This window comes from Mercenaria mercenaria, chromosome 10, assembly GCF_021730395.1.
Source record: "Mercenaria mercenaria strain notata chromosome 10, MADL_Memer_1, whole genome shotgun sequence".
In the NCBI taxonomy this organism is placed as follows: Eukaryota; Metazoa; Mollusca; class Bivalvia; order Venerida; family Veneridae; genus Mercenaria; species Mercenaria mercenaria.
The window spans coordinates 9,027,521-9,046,414 of record NC_069370.1 but is presented as its reverse complement, the minus strand read 5'-3'; the positions used below and the strand labels follow the sequence as shown (position 1 = coordinate 9,046,414).

At 35.1% G+C, this 18,894-nt stretch overlaps 2 protein-coding genes across 4 annotated transcripts in view; both read left to right on the top strand.

The window, feature by feature from the left end:
• LOC123559795 (uncharacterized) overlaps window positions 1–3,540 on the top strand; it is a 67,732-nt gene extending 64,192 nt beyond the window's left edge. For all 3 annotated transcript variants that reach the window (XM_053552249.1, XM_053552247.1, XM_053552248.1), the window contains 2 exons: window positions 1,490–1,620; window positions 2,259–3,540. In XM_053552249.1, the coding sequence (XP_053408224.1) occupies window positions 1,490–1,620; window positions 2,259–2,857 (730 nt within the window). In that variant the 3' untranslated portion in view covers window positions 2,858–3,540. The remainder of the gene's footprint in view (window positions 1–1,489; window positions 1,621–2,258) is intronic.
• Window positions 3,541–7,797: 4,257 nt separating this feature from the next.
• LOC123559796 (protein HEXIM1-like) lies at window positions 7,798–17,060 on the top strand. The gene is made up of 2 exons (XM_045351899.2): window positions 7,798–8,092; window positions 9,609–17,060. The coding sequence occupies exons 1-2, from the start codon at window positions 7,909–7,911 to the stop codon at window positions 10,274–10,276; spliced, it is 852 nt and encodes a 283-aa protein (XP_045207834.1). The 5' UTR covers window positions 7,798–7,908; the 3' UTR covers window positions 10,277–17,060.
• The last annotated feature ends 1,834 nt before the right edge of the window (window positions 17,061–18,894 follow it).

Below are 18,894 nucleotides of genomic sequence, written 5' to 3'. Positions count from 1 at the left end.
CCTTGATGGGAGTTATGTACTCTTGCCTATAGCTGGACATGGTGATGGTAAACAGGTGTTGAAAGTTTCAAAGCTTAATCTCAAAAGACTTTGTCAAAATATGAACTGGTACGAAATATTAACCCAGATTTCTAAGTCAAAAAGGGCCATAATTCAGCCAAAATCCTTGATGGAGTTATGTACTCTTGCCTATAACTGGCCATGGTGATGGTAAACAAGTGATGAAAGTTTCAAAGCTTTATCTCAAAAGACTTTGTGTAAATATGAACTGGTACGAAAAACTTAACCATGATTTCCAAGTCGAAAGTGGCCATAATTCAGCCAAAATCCCTGATGGAGTTATGTACTCTTGCCTATAACTGGCCATGGTGATGGTAAACAAGTGTTGAAAGTTTCAAAGCTTTATCTCAAAAGACTTTGTCAAAATATGAACTGGTACGAAACATTAACCCAGATTTCTAAGTCAAAAAGGGCAATAATTCAGCTAAAATCCTTGGTGGAGTTATGTGCTCTTGCCTATAACTGGACATGGTGATGGTAAACAAGTGTTGAAAGTTTCAAAGCTTTATCTCAAAAGACTTTGTCTAAATATGAACTGGTACGAAAAACTTAACCAAGATTTCTAAGTCGAAAGGGGCCATAATTCAGCCAAAATCCCTGATGGAGTTATGTACTCTTGCCTATAACTGGCCTTGGTGATGGTAAAAAAGTGTTGAAAGTTTCAAAGCTTTATCTCAAAAGACTTTGTCAAAATATGAACTGGTACGAAAAACTTAACCATGATTTCTAAGACAAAAGGGGCCATAATTCAGCCAAAATCCTTGATGGAGTTATGTGCTGTTGCCTATAACTGGCCATGATGATGGTAAACAAGTGTTGAAAGTTTCAAAGCTTTATCTCAAAAGACTTTGTGGACTGGTACGAAAAACTTAACCAAGGTGTGACGCCGACGCCGACGCCGTGGTGAGTAGGATAGCTCTACTTATTCTTCGAATAGTCGAGCTAAAATATAATTTATTTTTGTTTTGGTTTAAACTTTATTTCAGCAAGTTTGACATACATGGTATACAACAATAAATGCATGAAATTAATGGATCGGAAAACAAGTTATTTAAAACTTATATAAATTCCTCTCCATATATTAAATAACTATAAATCATCAAATACCACATTGTCAGGAATCATGGCTAGTGATAACTAATTTCATATGACAAATAAGGATTGTATAACATAGTTGTAAAGCTATCTGTTTCTACTGAATTTTGTAAAAATAAAAAGGAGTGTTGCTTGAACCAAGTATATACTCACGGTACCGGGGTGCAAATCGACAAATGTTTGTTTTGTTTTATTTAATGTCTTTTTTTATGGATTTAACAAAATTTTGACCATTGCTGGAAACAAACAATTTTTTTTTAAATGACGGTTGAGAACACATGATTTAAACTGAGAAGTATGTGTTGTTTTATGTACTTATATATGAATATTTCAGAGGAGCTGAAGCCGCCAATGATTTGTCGGCGGGTGTTATTGTTGTCATAGTTCTACTAGGCATCATCTGCTGTGTTTTGGCGGGAATCTTACTGTTTATTTGTAACAGACATGGATGTTGCCTAAGAATTGGTAATTTTGTTTTACTGCATATTCCATCGGTATTAGTCTTAGAATTTATCGGAGAGATGGTAGAGTAAATGAATATAAGACAAATATATATATGCCGTGGTTTCGAATCATCAGCGGCGTGGTTCTTGCAGAATGCTATCGTTTTATAGTGACTTTATACATATTACTGTTACTTCAGATAGAAATCCTGGGAAAAGGCGTAAATAGCTCTGTATTGAACAAAATTATTTACATATATATACAGTCTCACATCATTTCCATAACTTCGAAACTAATGTTTAGCAAAAAGAGTAGAAGATAAAATTAGTTTCGAATTTATGGAAATGTCTAAAAAAAAATAGGCAGAAATCATATCTTTTACTACAGACGCGGATCATACAGCATAACAATAAATTTCTTGCCCATCTTCCAAGACATTTCTACAGCATTTAAATAAAATACGTCAATAAATACACTTGAAAGTAACAAAACTATTCTGACGATAAGATCAGATGACTTAGCATTTTTCTGCCTTTTTTTGATGATTCAATGATATAGTTAATACAAAGGTTATCTCTCTGTTTTTCCTTTTCCGTTTCTGTCCGTTGTTTTAAAACTCTTTTCTAGAAGTTTTCAAAACACATATAAATCAATTTCAGAAAACGGACGACCAAAATTCACTGGAACATATCTCACCCCAATATATGCTCGCGAAAGGAGAGCACATGGGGTTGACGGCCAAGATTCTCCGCATCAAGAGGAGAATTATGACAGCATACCAATCTCAGGCGGAATTTCATATAGCAGACCGCCAACGTCTGACGGCGGCTCCTCTGGTACAGGAAAAACCATCAGCGGCGGAAGTCAGGGAGATAGTGGAGCAGGCATAAATACTTCCCAAATTATTATGGGGAGAGACAATGTAGCGTTTGAGAACGATAGTCTATCTAGTAGCCAACAAGTAGGAAGTAGCAGTGGTGTAGGGTCCAGTGTACGTGGGAATAGTTCTATAGGCCCAACACCTCACCATTTTACCAAGCCGGCTCCAGCTCCAGCTCCAGCGCCACCTGCACGCGGGGCGGGGGTTGTTTACCAAGCAGACGGTAGTTATATAACTGCTTCCACAAATTCGGAAGCTAAAATTAGCGGAGGTTCAGCCGCGGGTACACAGACTGATGTCGACCGAACCAGCAAAAGTAGTGATCGGAGTCTTGGTTATCTAAGAAGCGTGCAAGTTAATGAAGATAACCGAGTATAGGGTGTTTTAAAAGAAAATACTTCTGTGATGAACTGCAGTAAGTGCTAGTGAAAGCAAATGATTTTGAGGCTGAACTAATTTTATGTGCATGTGTGTTTCAAAAAATGTGTCCACATTGGTGTATAAATTGAGCAAACTTCATTGCCAGTCTCTCCCTTAATGGATTAAGATGAACATATTGTATAACTGTTTGCTTCGAAATAAAATCAAAGTACTGACTGTATTGATGCGTGCGACGGTTAGCTGTTAGCATGTTCTTACAAGATATGGGTCTGATTTGGTTATATGTCGTTATGGTCAAAAACGGTTGGCGTTGAAAAATTGTATGTCATATGGGATGCCATAGACTTTGAAAATACGAAATGGTATTTCGTTTTTTCAATATAATATTTCGTTTTTACGGAATAAAAAGGGCTCTTTACTTTTGCAATATTTCTATGCACATTCATTGAAACATACCTGTAGTTATACCCAGTGATTTATGAATGTGTCTATGTTTTCACAATATTCTTATCAACTTGAATACTCATTTTATTTTTAACATGATTGTAGTTATACTTACATAACGTTTTTGCCATTGTTTTTATAAGCATGATATGTTAAGAAATCCTTGTTTGTATTGTATGTATGAACTTATTGTTTAGTACCCGTCTTGTGTATTAAAGAAATATATTTTTACCAAATTGTTGTTATTTGTTTATACTGTGACTCTAATTTACGCTGACTATCAATAATTGTCGCACTGTGCGTGCATGCGTGCGTGTATAAACTTACTGTTTAGTACCCGTCTTGTGTTTTAAAAATATATTTTTACCAAATTGTTGTCATATGTTTATACAGTGACCGTCAATCTACGTTGTCCAATGAATATTAATAATTGTCGCAGTGTGTGTGCGTGCGTGTGTGTGTGCAAGCGTTGAGTTTATTTACCCTCCACACAGGTAAAACCATACTGTTGCACTGTATTTTGGTCTGTTGTTAAATACCCATTAAGTCTGCCCAATGACCCAAATGAAAAATTGCTTTTGCCGTCGGTATTCAATAAAATAATCGTAATTCAAAAATATTTTAATGGCGTATTTTAAAGATGCAATATCTCTGGAGTCGGACTGCAGATGTACGCCAAGGCTCTTAAAACTGGATAAAAGAACAAACATCGATCAATACTCAAAACATTTTCTGTCCAACTGAATATCAGAATAGAGATTATAGTTTTAAATATTACTGATATTAACAATACGTATTTAAGAAATAATACATCCCAAAGAGTGATAAATAAAATCATTGTTTAGAGGTCAGATGCGAAGGAATGCTAATAATACACATCTGACCGATAAAAAATGATTTTATTCAAAAGAAAATCAATGTTTCATATATATTATTTCGATTCTCACATGGTATCAAAGGTTATTGTCTAAACCCTTGACGACATCCACCAAATATTCGCCTGTTTTGTGTGGGATTCTTTTGTTGGGCACTACAATGAAGTTTGACGCTATGACGTGATAATTTTGACGTTGAGTTCAGATGCGAAGGCCGAAGGCCTGACTGATTAATTACGACGCATCTGAACCATAAAACATGTTTTATTTGCCAAAAAAGCACGCAAAACTTACATCTATTTCCATTCTACACGTTCGAATTACACCAGGAAGGAATACTAATCTGGAATTCTTTTTTTAGCGGAATAGCCAAAAGTAGGTCATTTTGTGAACGAAAAGAAAATCTTGTTAAATTTCAATTAGTTAATGCTCAATGCCAATTATTTTATGCTAAATGCCGATTATTTAATGCTAAATGCTACACACCAAATGCTTTATGCCATATAAATGACAAATGATAATCGTCAACCTTTTAGATTTATGAATTGATGCGCAAGTTTTTATCTGTTAAATTATGATTATAACTTTTAAATATTTGAAGACATACTTATATTCTAACAGTCTGAATTGAAACAATAACATGTTCTAACGGCCATAAGAACATTGGGCAGAAACTGTTAACTCGTAAAATGTTTAGAAAAAAACCTTTTTAATCATGAGACAAAGATGTGTAACAAAGGCAGCATCCATACTCTGATATATGCAGTTCTTTTTCAATAAGCACTTAGCAATAAGCATTTGGCATTTCTTGTTTCGCATTTAGCATTTAACGTTTGACAATTATCGTTTGACAGTCAATGTTTGACATTCAGCATTTGGTATATAGCATTTTCCATTAACTATTTGTCATTTCGCATTTGGCAATAAGCATGGCACACCGGCCTCCCATATGCATAAAACATTTGGTATGTAGACTTTAGCATTCAGTAATTGACATTTATCATAACATATAATTAGCATTCTGCATTATGTAATTAGCATTTAGCATTATATATTTGGCAATTAGCATGGTGCGCCATGCTGATTGCCAAATGTTGAATGCCAAAATGACTTTCCATAGAAACACATGCTTATTTTGCTTTGTTTTGTTATGGAAGGCCGGTGCGCCATGCTAGTTCCAGAATGCTAAATGACAAATGGTTAATGCGGAATGCTATTTGCCAACTTCTGAAATTCAAATATTGACTACCAAACGGTAATTGTTAAACGATAAATGCTAACTGTTATTTGAGAAATAAGAAATAATAGATGCTAAATACTTATTGCTAAGTGATTATTAAAAAATTGCTGAATATATCTAAAACTTTGAACATCAGGAACACTGAATGCACAATTAGATTTAAATGCAATCAATTGCTTGCTTTTGATAGGTTAAGCCAGAGTTTTTTCAAAAGTTACCGCCGGGGGAAGAAACGATAATAAAAATGAAATCAACAGAGCCTTTGTATCGATAAAAAAAAACTAAAACATTTTTCTGGATTTTTTTTATCTTAAAATATCATTTAATTCTGTAAAGTTTTAAAGGTATTGAATAGAATATGGATTCTAGGCATTTAGTAAACTGTCACAATCAATTTTCAGTTGAGCAATTTTGTACACTATATTTGCATTTCTGGATTTTATAGGTTAAATTTGCTCAGCAGTTTGAAACTGCCTTCGTATTCAAAGTATGTAAAGACTCTGTTGAAGGCAGTTACCCATAGATACATGTGTTCTGCAAACCCTAACCCTATAAATAATGTTTTGAAATAGAATAATTCAAACATCAGGTTTAAAAAAAAACCCAATCGCTTAACGTAGGCTATTGGTAAAGAATTATTTTGTTGTTGGTAAATATAATAGTACTGGCAGTTTTATAATTTTCTTTATTTTAATTTCATGATTTTACAATGTATCTCAACTAATCATGCATGCATATTTTAAATCATATATATAGTGTGATCTTTAAAAAGTCACAGCTTAGATAAACCGTATCCCTTCTCTATTAGATATATGTATGAGGGCTAGGTGTATATATAGGCCCGTATAGTACCAGGCAGATAGCTCAGTGTGGAATGAGGCCTCGTTCCAGTTCAGCATTAAACGTGACACAGCCAGGTTTTTCTCCATTGTGTCTAACTTTTTAAGAACGCTTTACATGGGCGGATCCCACCCCCGCCACCCACTCCCAGAATTTTCAAAATTTAGTTTAATAATGTTTTATTGCAACTATTACAATAACATGAATGGTAACAATATATATATATATAGTGCAATGGGTCGGGCTACAAGTGTTAACAACATAAGCGACAGCCCTCCCCAAAAAGTCACAATTTCACATATATATCTGTTTTCAAAGTTAATGGTGTAATGGTGAAAACTTTTAAATCTGCATTCTTCACAGTTGAACAAACAGTACAAAAATCATATTATAACGTACTGCCGCGCTGCGGACACCGTGAATCCAAACAATAACCCTTTAGAAGTCGGCAAACTCATTGGCATGCAGGGGGCTTAAACTTAGTTGAGGCCAATAATGATTTTTTCATCTTAGTCCATCCGTACCTCCACTATGCTCGTTTTCATATCATGGAAAGATTTGTAAAACAATATTGGATTTCTTATTTTCGAAGTGATTTTCAAAAGTGATGGAATTCAGATTCTTGTGGGGTTTTTAGTGTTTTTTTTTACTTTAAAACGCTTGAAATTCGCTCTCAGCTGACCCCGAGAAACTAAACTTTTACTAAAAAGGAATGGCTGTGACTAAAAACAGTAAAAACAGAGCTGGTGCGCCTGCAATATATTACAGACTCCAGTGTATACCGGATTAACTAAATTTGAACGAAAAATATCTTAAATGTATATATTTTGTAACCATGGTGATACTAACCCTAACCTTTTGTCAGTATATTATGCATATTATACACTAAATGCGCGCAGACATGCAAAAAATTGCGTAATTTTGCCGTGCGCTCCAATGGAAAATAATTCCGGACATGCGCAGAACGCCTGCATCAGCTCTGTAATGAGAAACGTCGGTGCGGGGAAAAAAATCCTTGATCCGCCTCTGCTTTAAATATTTTTCTTCCCACATATTTGGCCAATGTATAGTCTTTAAATTTACAAAATGCATTTTACCGTTATATTATATGTAGCTTTGGCGCGCAAAAAGGAGAGAGGGAGGGAGAGACGGACGGACGGACGAACAAACTCTGATAAGTAAGTAAGTACTGTAAGTACCCACTGTTCGCTAATAAAACATGAAACAAGTGAGATAACCACTGATGTTATGGTCAGAGGTCGGATTAATTGCGTTGCTTCCCTTGCAAAAAGTTCTAATTTTTTAGTATATCCTGTATTAATCCGCAAGATAAGCTTAATGAAGAAGCGAAGAAATCTCCGTTGTTATTTTATCTTATTTTTATGTCAAATGATGGACAAACATTCAAACGTTGGGGATACAATAATCAAATGTTTGATCAACACTGGAATACTTCCCGATTTCGGGATATTGTAACAGTAGGGATTCCTTTCTATCGCGTATGAAATTGCAACAAATCGTATAAATTGACGCGGTCGCACTTTGTCCGCGTTAGTTGTCATTTCGGCAGCACAGTAGGTACATGTTAATTATCATGCAAAATAGCTTTATTCAAAAGATTTTAAAATTGACAGTAGTTTCGAAAATTGATGAAAAACATGGAGGAAGCGATGATGGTAGCGGATTATTCACAGGATGACCACAAAATGAGATTCAATGACAAGGAAAACAATAGGGCTGACACCCCTATCCTGGAAGAGTCCAATTTGAAGACGAAGGAAGAATGTAAACAAGATGATGACAACAAAAAAGCTTTGCGTGACGCCGATAACGGTATGTCAGTCTAAACTATATTGAAATTTGCAATATTTATACATGCATACATCATCTGAATTTGTGCATTTTTTAAAACAAATGTCTGAACTTTGTTTATGGGCATGACATAGGCGGAGCGACGGGGGTGGGGGAGCTGTCCCCGCCGCCCGTGCAATCCAATGAGCATTTTTGATCTCATTTTCAGTTTAAACAGAATCTTGAGCAGGAAAGAATGTCTGTTTCGAATGTAATTTCGACAGTTTCTGTAACTGGTGTTCATTCAAATTTATGCTCTTTTTTTTTGTTTTTTTTTTTTCCCCAATCAAATTGCTACAATACTTAGCGGATACTATAGTCAATAGTTCTGGCTACCATAACTTAACTGGCGCTGTTTTTAATTTCTGATGGTCGCGTCAGAGATCTGTAAAAACATTTAAACATCTTGTGAGCTGAATTTATTTAGCTAGCGACCATACAGTAACTTAACTGATGGTCAGAGATCCGTAACGGCATATAAACATCACTGAGCTGAATGTTTTTAGCTAATGCCACAATACTATGAATAAATTTACCCAGGACAGGTTGCTGACATGCCAAGCTTGGATTCTTTGAGTTTCAATTGGACAGTTATGGAATTTAATAATTCTATCAGCAAGGGATGTTTTACTTTCTCATATTTCTACATTATTGTACTATCTGTAGGAACTTTCCCAATAGTTGATTAATATTTTCCTGTCACTAATCATGGCAAGAGGGATGTTACAACAATGGCATTATGATACTGATAGATATGTTATCCATAAAAAGGTATCTGTTGAACATAAATGAGTATGCATGCTATTATTACATCAAATTAGCATACTAAAATGAAGTGAAAGGGAAACTGGCTTCTTCTGTCATACCCTCTTGGCAATGGATTTCATCAGGAACGAGGTGTCGAGAGTGATTAATATAAGTTGTAGAACTTCCTTCACAAACAACCTAAAATAAATTATGTATTTATTATATACATTATAAACTAAAATGAAGTGTTTAGCCACATCTGGAATCCTAGCTTGTATAGTAATTAGCGATATATCAAAGGGGTTATTTAGGGGAGACAACACTCCCTGTCCAGTTTTGTTATTTAGTATGTTGAATTTATCTCCATCAACATTCTGATACAGTTACACAGGAGTAAAGTTAGCGAATTTGAATATTTGTTGGGGCACATTTCTAGACTTTGAGCTGAAAGTGACAGAACAGGGGAGGTAATTTAAAAAAAAAACATTTTGTAAGTTATTTCCAGCATTATACATGTAGTCCTATTTCCTAGCATGAATAATTATTTGACATCCAGTTTTAGCAGATTTATAGTTTTACAGCTATAAATATAAATCTGGTATAATATAACTGTCTACATGTACATGCTGTTTCTGGGTGCCATTCATTTACATAGGCAGTCTGCTAATATTAAAATGGCTATAAATGTGTTTTGAATTACTGCAGTATTTTGCAGATTCCACAATGTGACATGTCTTTTTTGTATTTTCAGAGAAAAATTTGGCGGACACAAATGGAGACAGTCCAAGTGATTCGGGGAGCAATCAAGATATCCGGAGAAAGCGGAAACATCGTCGTCGCCATAAAGGAGGAAAAAACCACAGGCGATGGAAACCGTATGATAAAATGAGCTGGACAGAGAAACAGGAATTGGAAGAAAAGGAAACCAGGCGGGCAACACAAAAACGGGAAGAAGCTTTTGCATCAGGGCATCCAGTGGCACCTTACAACACGACTCAGTTCCTGATGGACGATCACTTTAAAAATGAAGCTATTTCACCAGATCTCCATAGACACAATTCGAAAGACTCGAATCAGTCAAACGATTCTGACTCGTCTTCTGAATTTTACGATGATGAAGAAAATGACGGATTTCAAGAGAAGAATTTCATGGACACTTTCAATGATATCCGAATGCAGGAACTCCTGAATAAAAGCAAAGAAGATTTAGTGCATGACTATGTAGAAATAGAGGTGAGGTTAGAACGAGTGGAGGAAAAACGAAAGCATGAAGCTTCGAGCTCGGACCATAATTCCTCAGGTAGCAGTGGCGAAAAAGATATTTATTATAAAGACTATTTACGTCTCAAGGAAGAAAATGAAAAATTGAAGAAGGAGAACCAGGCTTTGTTAGCAAAGTTGGACAGCTCTAAAAAGTAGTTCTCTAACCGACTTGTGTCTAAAGTCTGTGTTAATGTTTCGTACAATATGCAGTTATTATTGTTTTTGTTACGGTGTACAAAAATGGCATTTTACTTTTTAACAGTTTCAGATATGTTGTATTGATTAATTAACCTTGATTTTCCCCGGGCATTTAAGGGCATGATAGGCCTGTCTGCAAAAATATATGTTTATATATAAGTTGCAATAGTACTGTACTTACATTTTTGAAAACTTGGAAAACTATTCCTTTATAATTATGCTCAAAATTTTTATTTAAGCAGCCACATGGTAGCAATTGTCAGTGTATCTTCATTATTTGATAGTGATGAATTGGTTGCTGGTATTAAAAATTTGCAGTTAATGCACCCAATGCTGCATGCCCACTTAAAAATCTAGAAGGGGGTGGGGGACTTTTCTTTCAAGTTTTGTCGATTAACTGAATATTTTACAAAAAGTTTTAACCTATTACGTGACTAAATAATTATATATATATAATGTCACCTTACCTTTAACTAGTTAGCAAGTTGTTATGTTGTAACAAGTTATCAGTGCAACTGTTTGTACCCTATGCATCCTACCAGATGTTTCATTGTTTTGAATCTTACCTTGGTCAAAATTGATTTTTGTTTCTTTAATTTATATATTAATTATTATTTTTACTGTTTGTCTGTCTGTATCATGAAAAGATTAATCTGAGATCAAGTGAAATGAGATTAAGGTTTGGAAAGAAACTTAGAAAGCAAAACATTCTGTGAACTTTGTATATTTCAGTTTATTTCGAAACTTTCTAACAATTTGGGAATCATTCTTTTTTGTTCAGTTGTCCCTTCATCACAAAGTTTTGTTGACTCTGTCTTTTTTACCTTGTTAAAAGATTTTCTAAGCATTTGGAGATTGATATTTGCCCAAAAAGGACAAAATTTTCATGCATGTGGTGTAAAGGTTGTACAATGTACAATGAGGTCAAAGGTTAGATACTGTAGGCAGTCTTTCATGTTGCCTCTCATTATTTTTTACCAGTTTGAAGGATTTTCAGATAGGTGTAATTTTTTACTAACTTTGCCTTGATGTTAACCGTACTGCAGAATGTAACTAAGTGATATAGGGTCAAGGTCATGTTGCAAGATCAACAAACAAGTAGTTTTTCTTGACCATATATTTTCCAAGCCCTTGTAGATTCTTCAAACAGAATGACATGAATGTATCCCATGAGATGAAATGCAAATTTTTATCACAGCTTTCAGTAAGACATGTTAATAATAAAGTTTGTAGTTTTGTACAAAATATGTTTCATTATGATAATATTTGTAACTTAAGTCAAGAAAACCATATTTAGCTTAATTATTTGAAGAATAGTAGAGCTATTGCACTTAAACATTCGTTGGCACCTTGGTTTTAATCTGGTTGAAGTTTCATATGGAAACTGATCTCTTGGTAACCGCTAGAGGAAATGGTTTGAAACTGAACACTTCCGTTTAGTGATGATCTGGCCTGCTCTGCCTGTGGTCCAAAACTCTATTTTGCTTTTTTTTTCGACTTGGCAATTTTTGGTAAAGTTGGTATCTCAGTAGCCACTTGTGGGAATGGGTTGAAACTTAAAACATTTCTTTTTACTGTGATGTTATGACATGCATACACAGGTTCAGTAACTCTGCTTTGCTATTTCACAGTTCTGCCCCTTTCTTCACATAGCCATTTTTGACATGATATGTTACCTTATCAAGCGGCATGGTGATTCCTCTTATGTCTTTTTAGCTCAGCTGATTTTTTGAGAAAAAATAACAGTCATCACTTGATCGACGTTGTCTGATTAAGTTTTATGTTTAGGTCAGCTTTTCTTCTAAACTATCAATGCTATTGCTTTAAAACTTGCAACACTTGTTCACCATCAAAAGCTGATCCTGTACAGCAAGAAACGTAACTCCATCTTGCTTTTTGCAAGAATTATGGCCCCTTTTTGACTTAGAAAATATCATAAAAACATGTTGGTAAGACAATGTTTCTATTATACAGAGACAAAAAAGCAGATGACCGTCTGCACCAGCAAGGTGATGCTTTTGTTTTTCAGTGTTTTAACTTTCTGTTGACAAGGCTTTTGAATAGTTAAGCTTTGCTGTCCTCTTGACAGTTCTTGTTTTAAATAGATCTAATTTAAACATGAAAAAATGGTGTTTCTTGTTTTCAGGTTAATCAACACCTTTATTTTGGTCTAAGTAGTTTGTAATGTGTTCTTGCACTTTTTACCATGTTTTTATTATGAATACTGAACTTGATATGTAATGTTAATAAAAATGATTCCTGGATACTGTGTTCATACTAAAAAATACCAGAAATTGAGGGAATTATTTCCTACTTTGCAAGACATTAAGATAATAGAAAATTTCAAGCAGTTCGCTACTACTATTGGACTGGATGATTCTGAATCGGGTAAATAAATTGTGTCCTGTCATGGATTGAATTGCTCGAGTGCTTCATGACTTCTAGTAATCCAGGTTATTGACTACTTACGCTGCCGGCAAAGGCCTGGCTAAGATATTTACGTGCTATATTTGTGTCGGGTATAGGGAAATTAAATGTCAGATGTGGGATGCATTATTGATTTCTTCTCTGACAGCCAAACCAAAATGTTGAGAAAGAAAGGTAATGTTTTGGAATAAGAAAATCTGGATTTACTGGAAATCGTATGCATGAATGTTATTTAACATTATGTTTGAAAAATCCAGGAGTCATTTTTGTACATAGATATTTTGCATGGTTATTATAGATTTTAAATGCAACTTGATTTTGATTTTAAAGGAGCCAGGTAGAGGGAGAGATTTGTGAGAATAGACCAGCCTGTCTGTCAATATATTGTATACTTGAATTGTTCTATATTTATCATTAGGATATCTCATCTGCAGACATTAAGTTAGACATTTTAGAGGGATAAAAAGAAAACATTTACAAGGCATATATATATATTTATAGAAAGTTGGAAGTGCCGTTCCTTTTAAACCCTAAAACATTGTACAAAGTAAAGTTACATAGGTCATGACAGGGATCAAACGTTGTCCAGCATTTAAGTAATTGAGATATGTCAGCAGTTTATATTTATGTGAAAGAATGGGTGGGTGGGTTATTTTTCTCAGAAAGAAAGGGGTCAATACTGAAATGATGGAATACATGGCTTCTTTAAAGTGGAAATGTGAGACAAATAATGTGCCAGCGGAGGTCACCAGTGTTGCCTTTTGACACAACCTCCTTAAATTATAAAAATTAAAAAAAAAAACATAAAAAAATGAAATCAAAGTGGAATCATATACCCTCATGCTTTTGTTGTCATTTAGGCCATTTCGAAATTCTACTTCCTTATTTATGTTTGCTAAGATTTAAAGCACAAAGTATTTTTCTTTGTCATGTACATTTTATTGTCATTATCTCTTGTCATAGCGAGTTGTTTTTTTCTTCTCGCAATAAAATGTACTTTAAGTGCACAAAATATTATTTGTTAAGCATTTTACCACTGTCTTTCAATATAAATCATTTCATTAAACAATGCATATTCATCAAATTTCATTTGACAGTTTGTATGTGACAGAATGGTATACGTGATTGTGTAGTTTGATATTTTGGATGCATGAATTTACCTAAGAATTTTCAGCCGTAGCCCGAGATGTATGAATGTTTGTTGATAGCCAGGCATGTATAAATGCTGGGCCATAGCCTTGGGCATATAAATGTTCAGCAATAGCCTGGGTTGAAGGAATGTTGGGCTATAGCTTGGGGTTTACGAATGTTGGGCCAAAGCCTTGGATGCATGAATGGTGGGTCATAGCCTTGAATTTATGAAAGTTGGGGCGATGAATGTCTGGTCGTTGATTTGGATGGATAAATGTTTGACCATAGCTTTGGATGGATGAATGTTGGGCTATAGCCTTGGATGGATGTATTTTGGGCAGAATGTTGGACACTAGCTGAGACATGTGAATATGAGACTAAAACCTTTGACATAAGAGTATGCAGCCACAGTTTGGGATGTATTCAACCATAGCTTTGATTGCTGGGCCATGGCCTGGGATGTATGAATATTTGGCCAAATTCTAGCTTGTGCTGTATAAAATTTAATGATTGCTTTTAAAATGAATTTGATCATAATAATGCCCTGTCTAAAACGAGCTTTTCTCATCTGAAGGATGAACTATTTGTGTTTTGGGCCAAATGACATAAACGGTTGTATAAACTCACTACTGTTCACACAATGGGCAGTGACAGAGGTAATTGTTGAGAACAGGTTAGTACTGGTACAGAATCCAGGAACACTGGTTAGGTTAACTGCCCACTGTTGCATAACTGAAAAAATGTTTAGGAATGGAGCTAAAAGCAAGCAAAGATTGGATAGCTCAGTTCAGCTGAAAAAACATTTCATATAAAACGTAAGTGGTAATGGCCGACTGATAAGATGTTGATGATCTAAATCTCTCTGCCACACAGGTTCCAAGGTCTCGTCCAAGATGTACCTGCTGCTGAATAGCTGTTACAGGTTAACGACATGGGCTAATAATGTTTATATAGTAAAATTTATTCCCGAGTAGCAAATTTATTCCTGGAATGTTTTCATAGCAGTATTACATCCTCCATCTATTCTCAGTGTGAATCAGTTGTACATAACTTCAGGTATATCATCCATGAAGAGTTTTATTTCCATGATGGTGTTTAAAACTGTACCCTGCTAAATTTCTATAATGCACTTGTCCATCTTTCAATTTCGACAGTACCATTAACTGTTAAAAGGGTGCTTACAAAAAAGATACTGACTGAATGGCGAACAGTGCAGATCTTGATCAGACTGCATGGATGTGCAGGCTGATCATGATCTACACTGGTCGCAAAGGTAGAATCAATCGTGTCCAGCATGATAAGGGTTAACAGTAAAGGCTTCAGCAGCACTAATACCGTTTTAAAATGGTATTGATTAGTGGGTCCAAGTGTGCTTATTTACTCGCTATTGTCAGTGCAATTTGGAAATCGTCATTAACTTTATTGATCTGTATGTTAAGACAACCAGTTTGTTTGAATGAAATTAAACAAAAATGATATGTGACACATGGCCATTTAATTTGCATAAATTATACAGTATGTGTGCAAAAATGAGAAAAGTGAAGTATTTTTGTACAACAGATTTCAGAATCATAAGTCTTACTGCCGAAATCCAAATCTTTTCCAATTGTTCTGTTAGATAATGTGTGTTGCTTGTTTTACAATATTATGATGATTGGTGATAAACTTGTGCTGTATAAATGTGCTATACATTTTATATGTAATTAACTTGCCCTACAATTTACAGCATGCACTGACTGAAATTGTATATGGGATAATTTTGCTGGCTGCAGTTTCAAGGAGTTTTTGTTGTTACTTGAAAGTTGAATAGTTTATTAAACACGGAGCTGTTGATTAAAATTGAGCCATGCCATGAGAAAACCAACATAGTGATCCGCGCAGTCTGGCCAGGATCCATGCTGTTCGCCTACTGGAATTGGAGAAACTGTAAGCGAACAGCATGGATCCTGACCAAACTGCGCGGATGCGCAGGGTGGTCTGGATCCATGCTGGTCGCAAACCCATTATGTTGGTTTTCTCATGGCATGGCTCAAATAAACTTGAAACTTGGTATCCCAGATTCCAAGGGATCAAGCATTTTACTTTTGAGTTAACTGAAATTTGAATAAAAGTGATATTTTGTGCACTTGTTTTCGGCACGGGGCTTGAAAATTGTCTTCAAGATAGCCAGAATTTGGAGATATTAAGCGAGTTTAAGATAACGATTTTCAACTGTATTTCAATGTTTTATCCTGTCTGGTGTATTTTACCAATAATGAACTTTAGAATCGTGTTTGATGCTTGAGAATTTTCTATAATTGTCTCGTATATTTCAAGTTAACTACAAATGAAATAAAATAACCATGCTAATAATAAAAAAAACATGTGTGGTTTTGCAGCAGTTTGTGATTTACATGATACAAATCCGATACTAAAATTGCCCATTTACAAGTAAAAGCAGGAGTTTGTTATCTCTGACGATGTGGTATGTTAGTGTAGTCATTTTGTAGGTCATTTATATAATTGGTCAAATGCAAGTAAAGTTTGAGGAATCTTTCTATGTTTGTAGTGTTTAGTTACTAGGTAATAATAAATAAAAATGTGCTTGGACTGGAGATTTTCAGCAACAGCTTAAAATGGGTTAAAGTTGTTTAATGTGCATTTTTGGGCGGAACCATTGAAAAGCGCGGGGTGAAGAATTGTAGACATTTGAAATGTTACCGCAAACAGAAAAGTTGAAAGCTCTTCAAATCATAAGCTTACAGACTAAGAAACATGTGGTTCATAAAACTTTCCAAAACTTGCCTGTGTGCTTTGGAATTCTCAAGGTTAGGCATGAAATAGCAACTTTGTGTCCAGTTGGTTGTGGGAAGATACTTTGCAAACCATGTCAGTTTTACCGAGACAAAAAAAAATCTGCCTCGCACTGAGAATTTTGAAGTTAATTAGATATATTTATTATGTATTTTTTCAAAATATATAATTATATACATCTACATGGATAATTTTCTGTAGACTTGGTGAATGTTGGTTGTCTACAAAATGTGCAATTTTTCTTTTTAGCTTTCCTACATTTTGAATGTTTTACTGGAAGAAATGAATTACTCAGATTTTACTTGCATGAAATGATACTGCCAAATACATTGTTCATGACCATTACAATTTCATCAATGTTATTTGAAATAAAATGTTTAATTATAATTGATGATTGTTTTTCATGTATTGAAATAGTATTGCTTCTATACGCAGACCATCTATTGCCTTACATTTAGACCAGAGTGTGAGACTGATATAAGCAAATATGATTAGTCTTTGTCCATTTATCCATCATATACATGTGTCAGTTGCCATTCATGCTTAAAAGTTCAAATTCGATACAACTTCGCTATGTAGATCACTAGATAACCATTTTGTTGAAAAACAGATAATGACAGGTTGATTCAGCAAGGCAATATGACTATTGGCTACAGCAAGAAAATAATTGTCAGAATTTCATAGCCTTCTTTCAAAAAGTGAAAGGCTACTTTATTATCTCCAGTCAATGTTTTTGGGCTGTCTATCCATTCTGAGCCTTTTCTTAGACCTGATTAGAATTGTTATAACCCCAGATACAAAGTGTAAGGGGGCTATAGTGGAGTCACACATGTCCATCTGTCCTTTGGTTGTGTCCATCCCGTATCTTCTGAACAGCTTGAAAGATTATCATAAAACTAACATCAATTGTACCTCACGAAGATGACATGCCGAGCGCTTAAGCCAGGTCATTTTGTCTAAGGTCAAAGTCGCACTTGTAGGTCAAAGGTCAGATAGTTGGTTTGCTCCATATCTTAACAACTGGAAAAATTTTCATAAAAGTACCATCAATTATTAACCTCGTGAAGAGGACATGCAGAGCACACAGTCAAGGTGACTAGGGTCAAGGTCAGCAGCTTCTTACTTTACCTTATCAAAGCAGCATCTTAAAGAGTATTAACTGCTCCAACTGGAATAAAACTTGGTAGAAATATTACATATTATACGGACATGCTGTCCTGCAAGTTCTTATAGGTTTACCTGTGGAATTCAAGAGTATACCCCAAGTTTAGATGCAAAGTTTTGTTTTTATGTAATAAATGTTCTATGTAACCAGTCATATTAAGCACATGATTTGTGGGTCACAACTTGGAAAAGAAAAGTGATTTCATATGATAAAACGTTTTGTTGGCTTGCTGGCCATTAATTAAAAACTATATGTATATCGCACAGGCCAAATATATTGAAGTTAACTTTGTACAAAAGTTTTGGAGTTACTAAAAATTGAAGTATGGTTTGTAAGTAGTGAGGTAGCTTGCACAGAGACCAAGGTTCTTTAACCTTCTGGGTTGTTAAGGGCCTTATCAAAAATGAGGTTCAGAGTATTTGAATAGAACTTGGTAGAATTGTTAACATTGGCCCTGCAAATTTAGTCACACTGCTTGAAGAATGAAGGAGTTATGGCTCTTAATACTTATTGTTTGTCACATAGGGTATTATTTTGCAAGCCACAATAGTTGGTTCCTGTTTGATATAATTTCAGTCTGTAACGAGATATTGAAATCAAACTTGGTACAATCTGTGTATCTTTCTTGGCGACCAGGACATGTATTCTTGTCACTGGGAGCAAGGTCAGTGTCCTTGTTATACGCCCGAAGGGACGTATTATGTTATGACGCTGGTGTCCGTCTGTCCGTCCGTTAGCAATTTCGTGTCCGCTCTGTAACTCTTGAACTGCTTGAAGGATTTCAAAGAAACTTGACACAAATGTTCACCACACCGAGACGACTTGCAGAGCGCATGTTTTGGATGTCTCGCTCAAGTCAAGGTCCACTCGAGGTCACGCAAAGCGTATCACATATATATATGTAGTGCCTATCGTGACCTCGACTAGGAGTCAAGTCATATCAGTTTGTTTCGTGTCCGCTCTGTAACTCTTGAACTGCTTGAAGGATTTCAAAGAAACTTGACACAAATGTTCACCACACCGAGACGACTTGCAGAGCGCATGTTTTGGATGTCTCGCT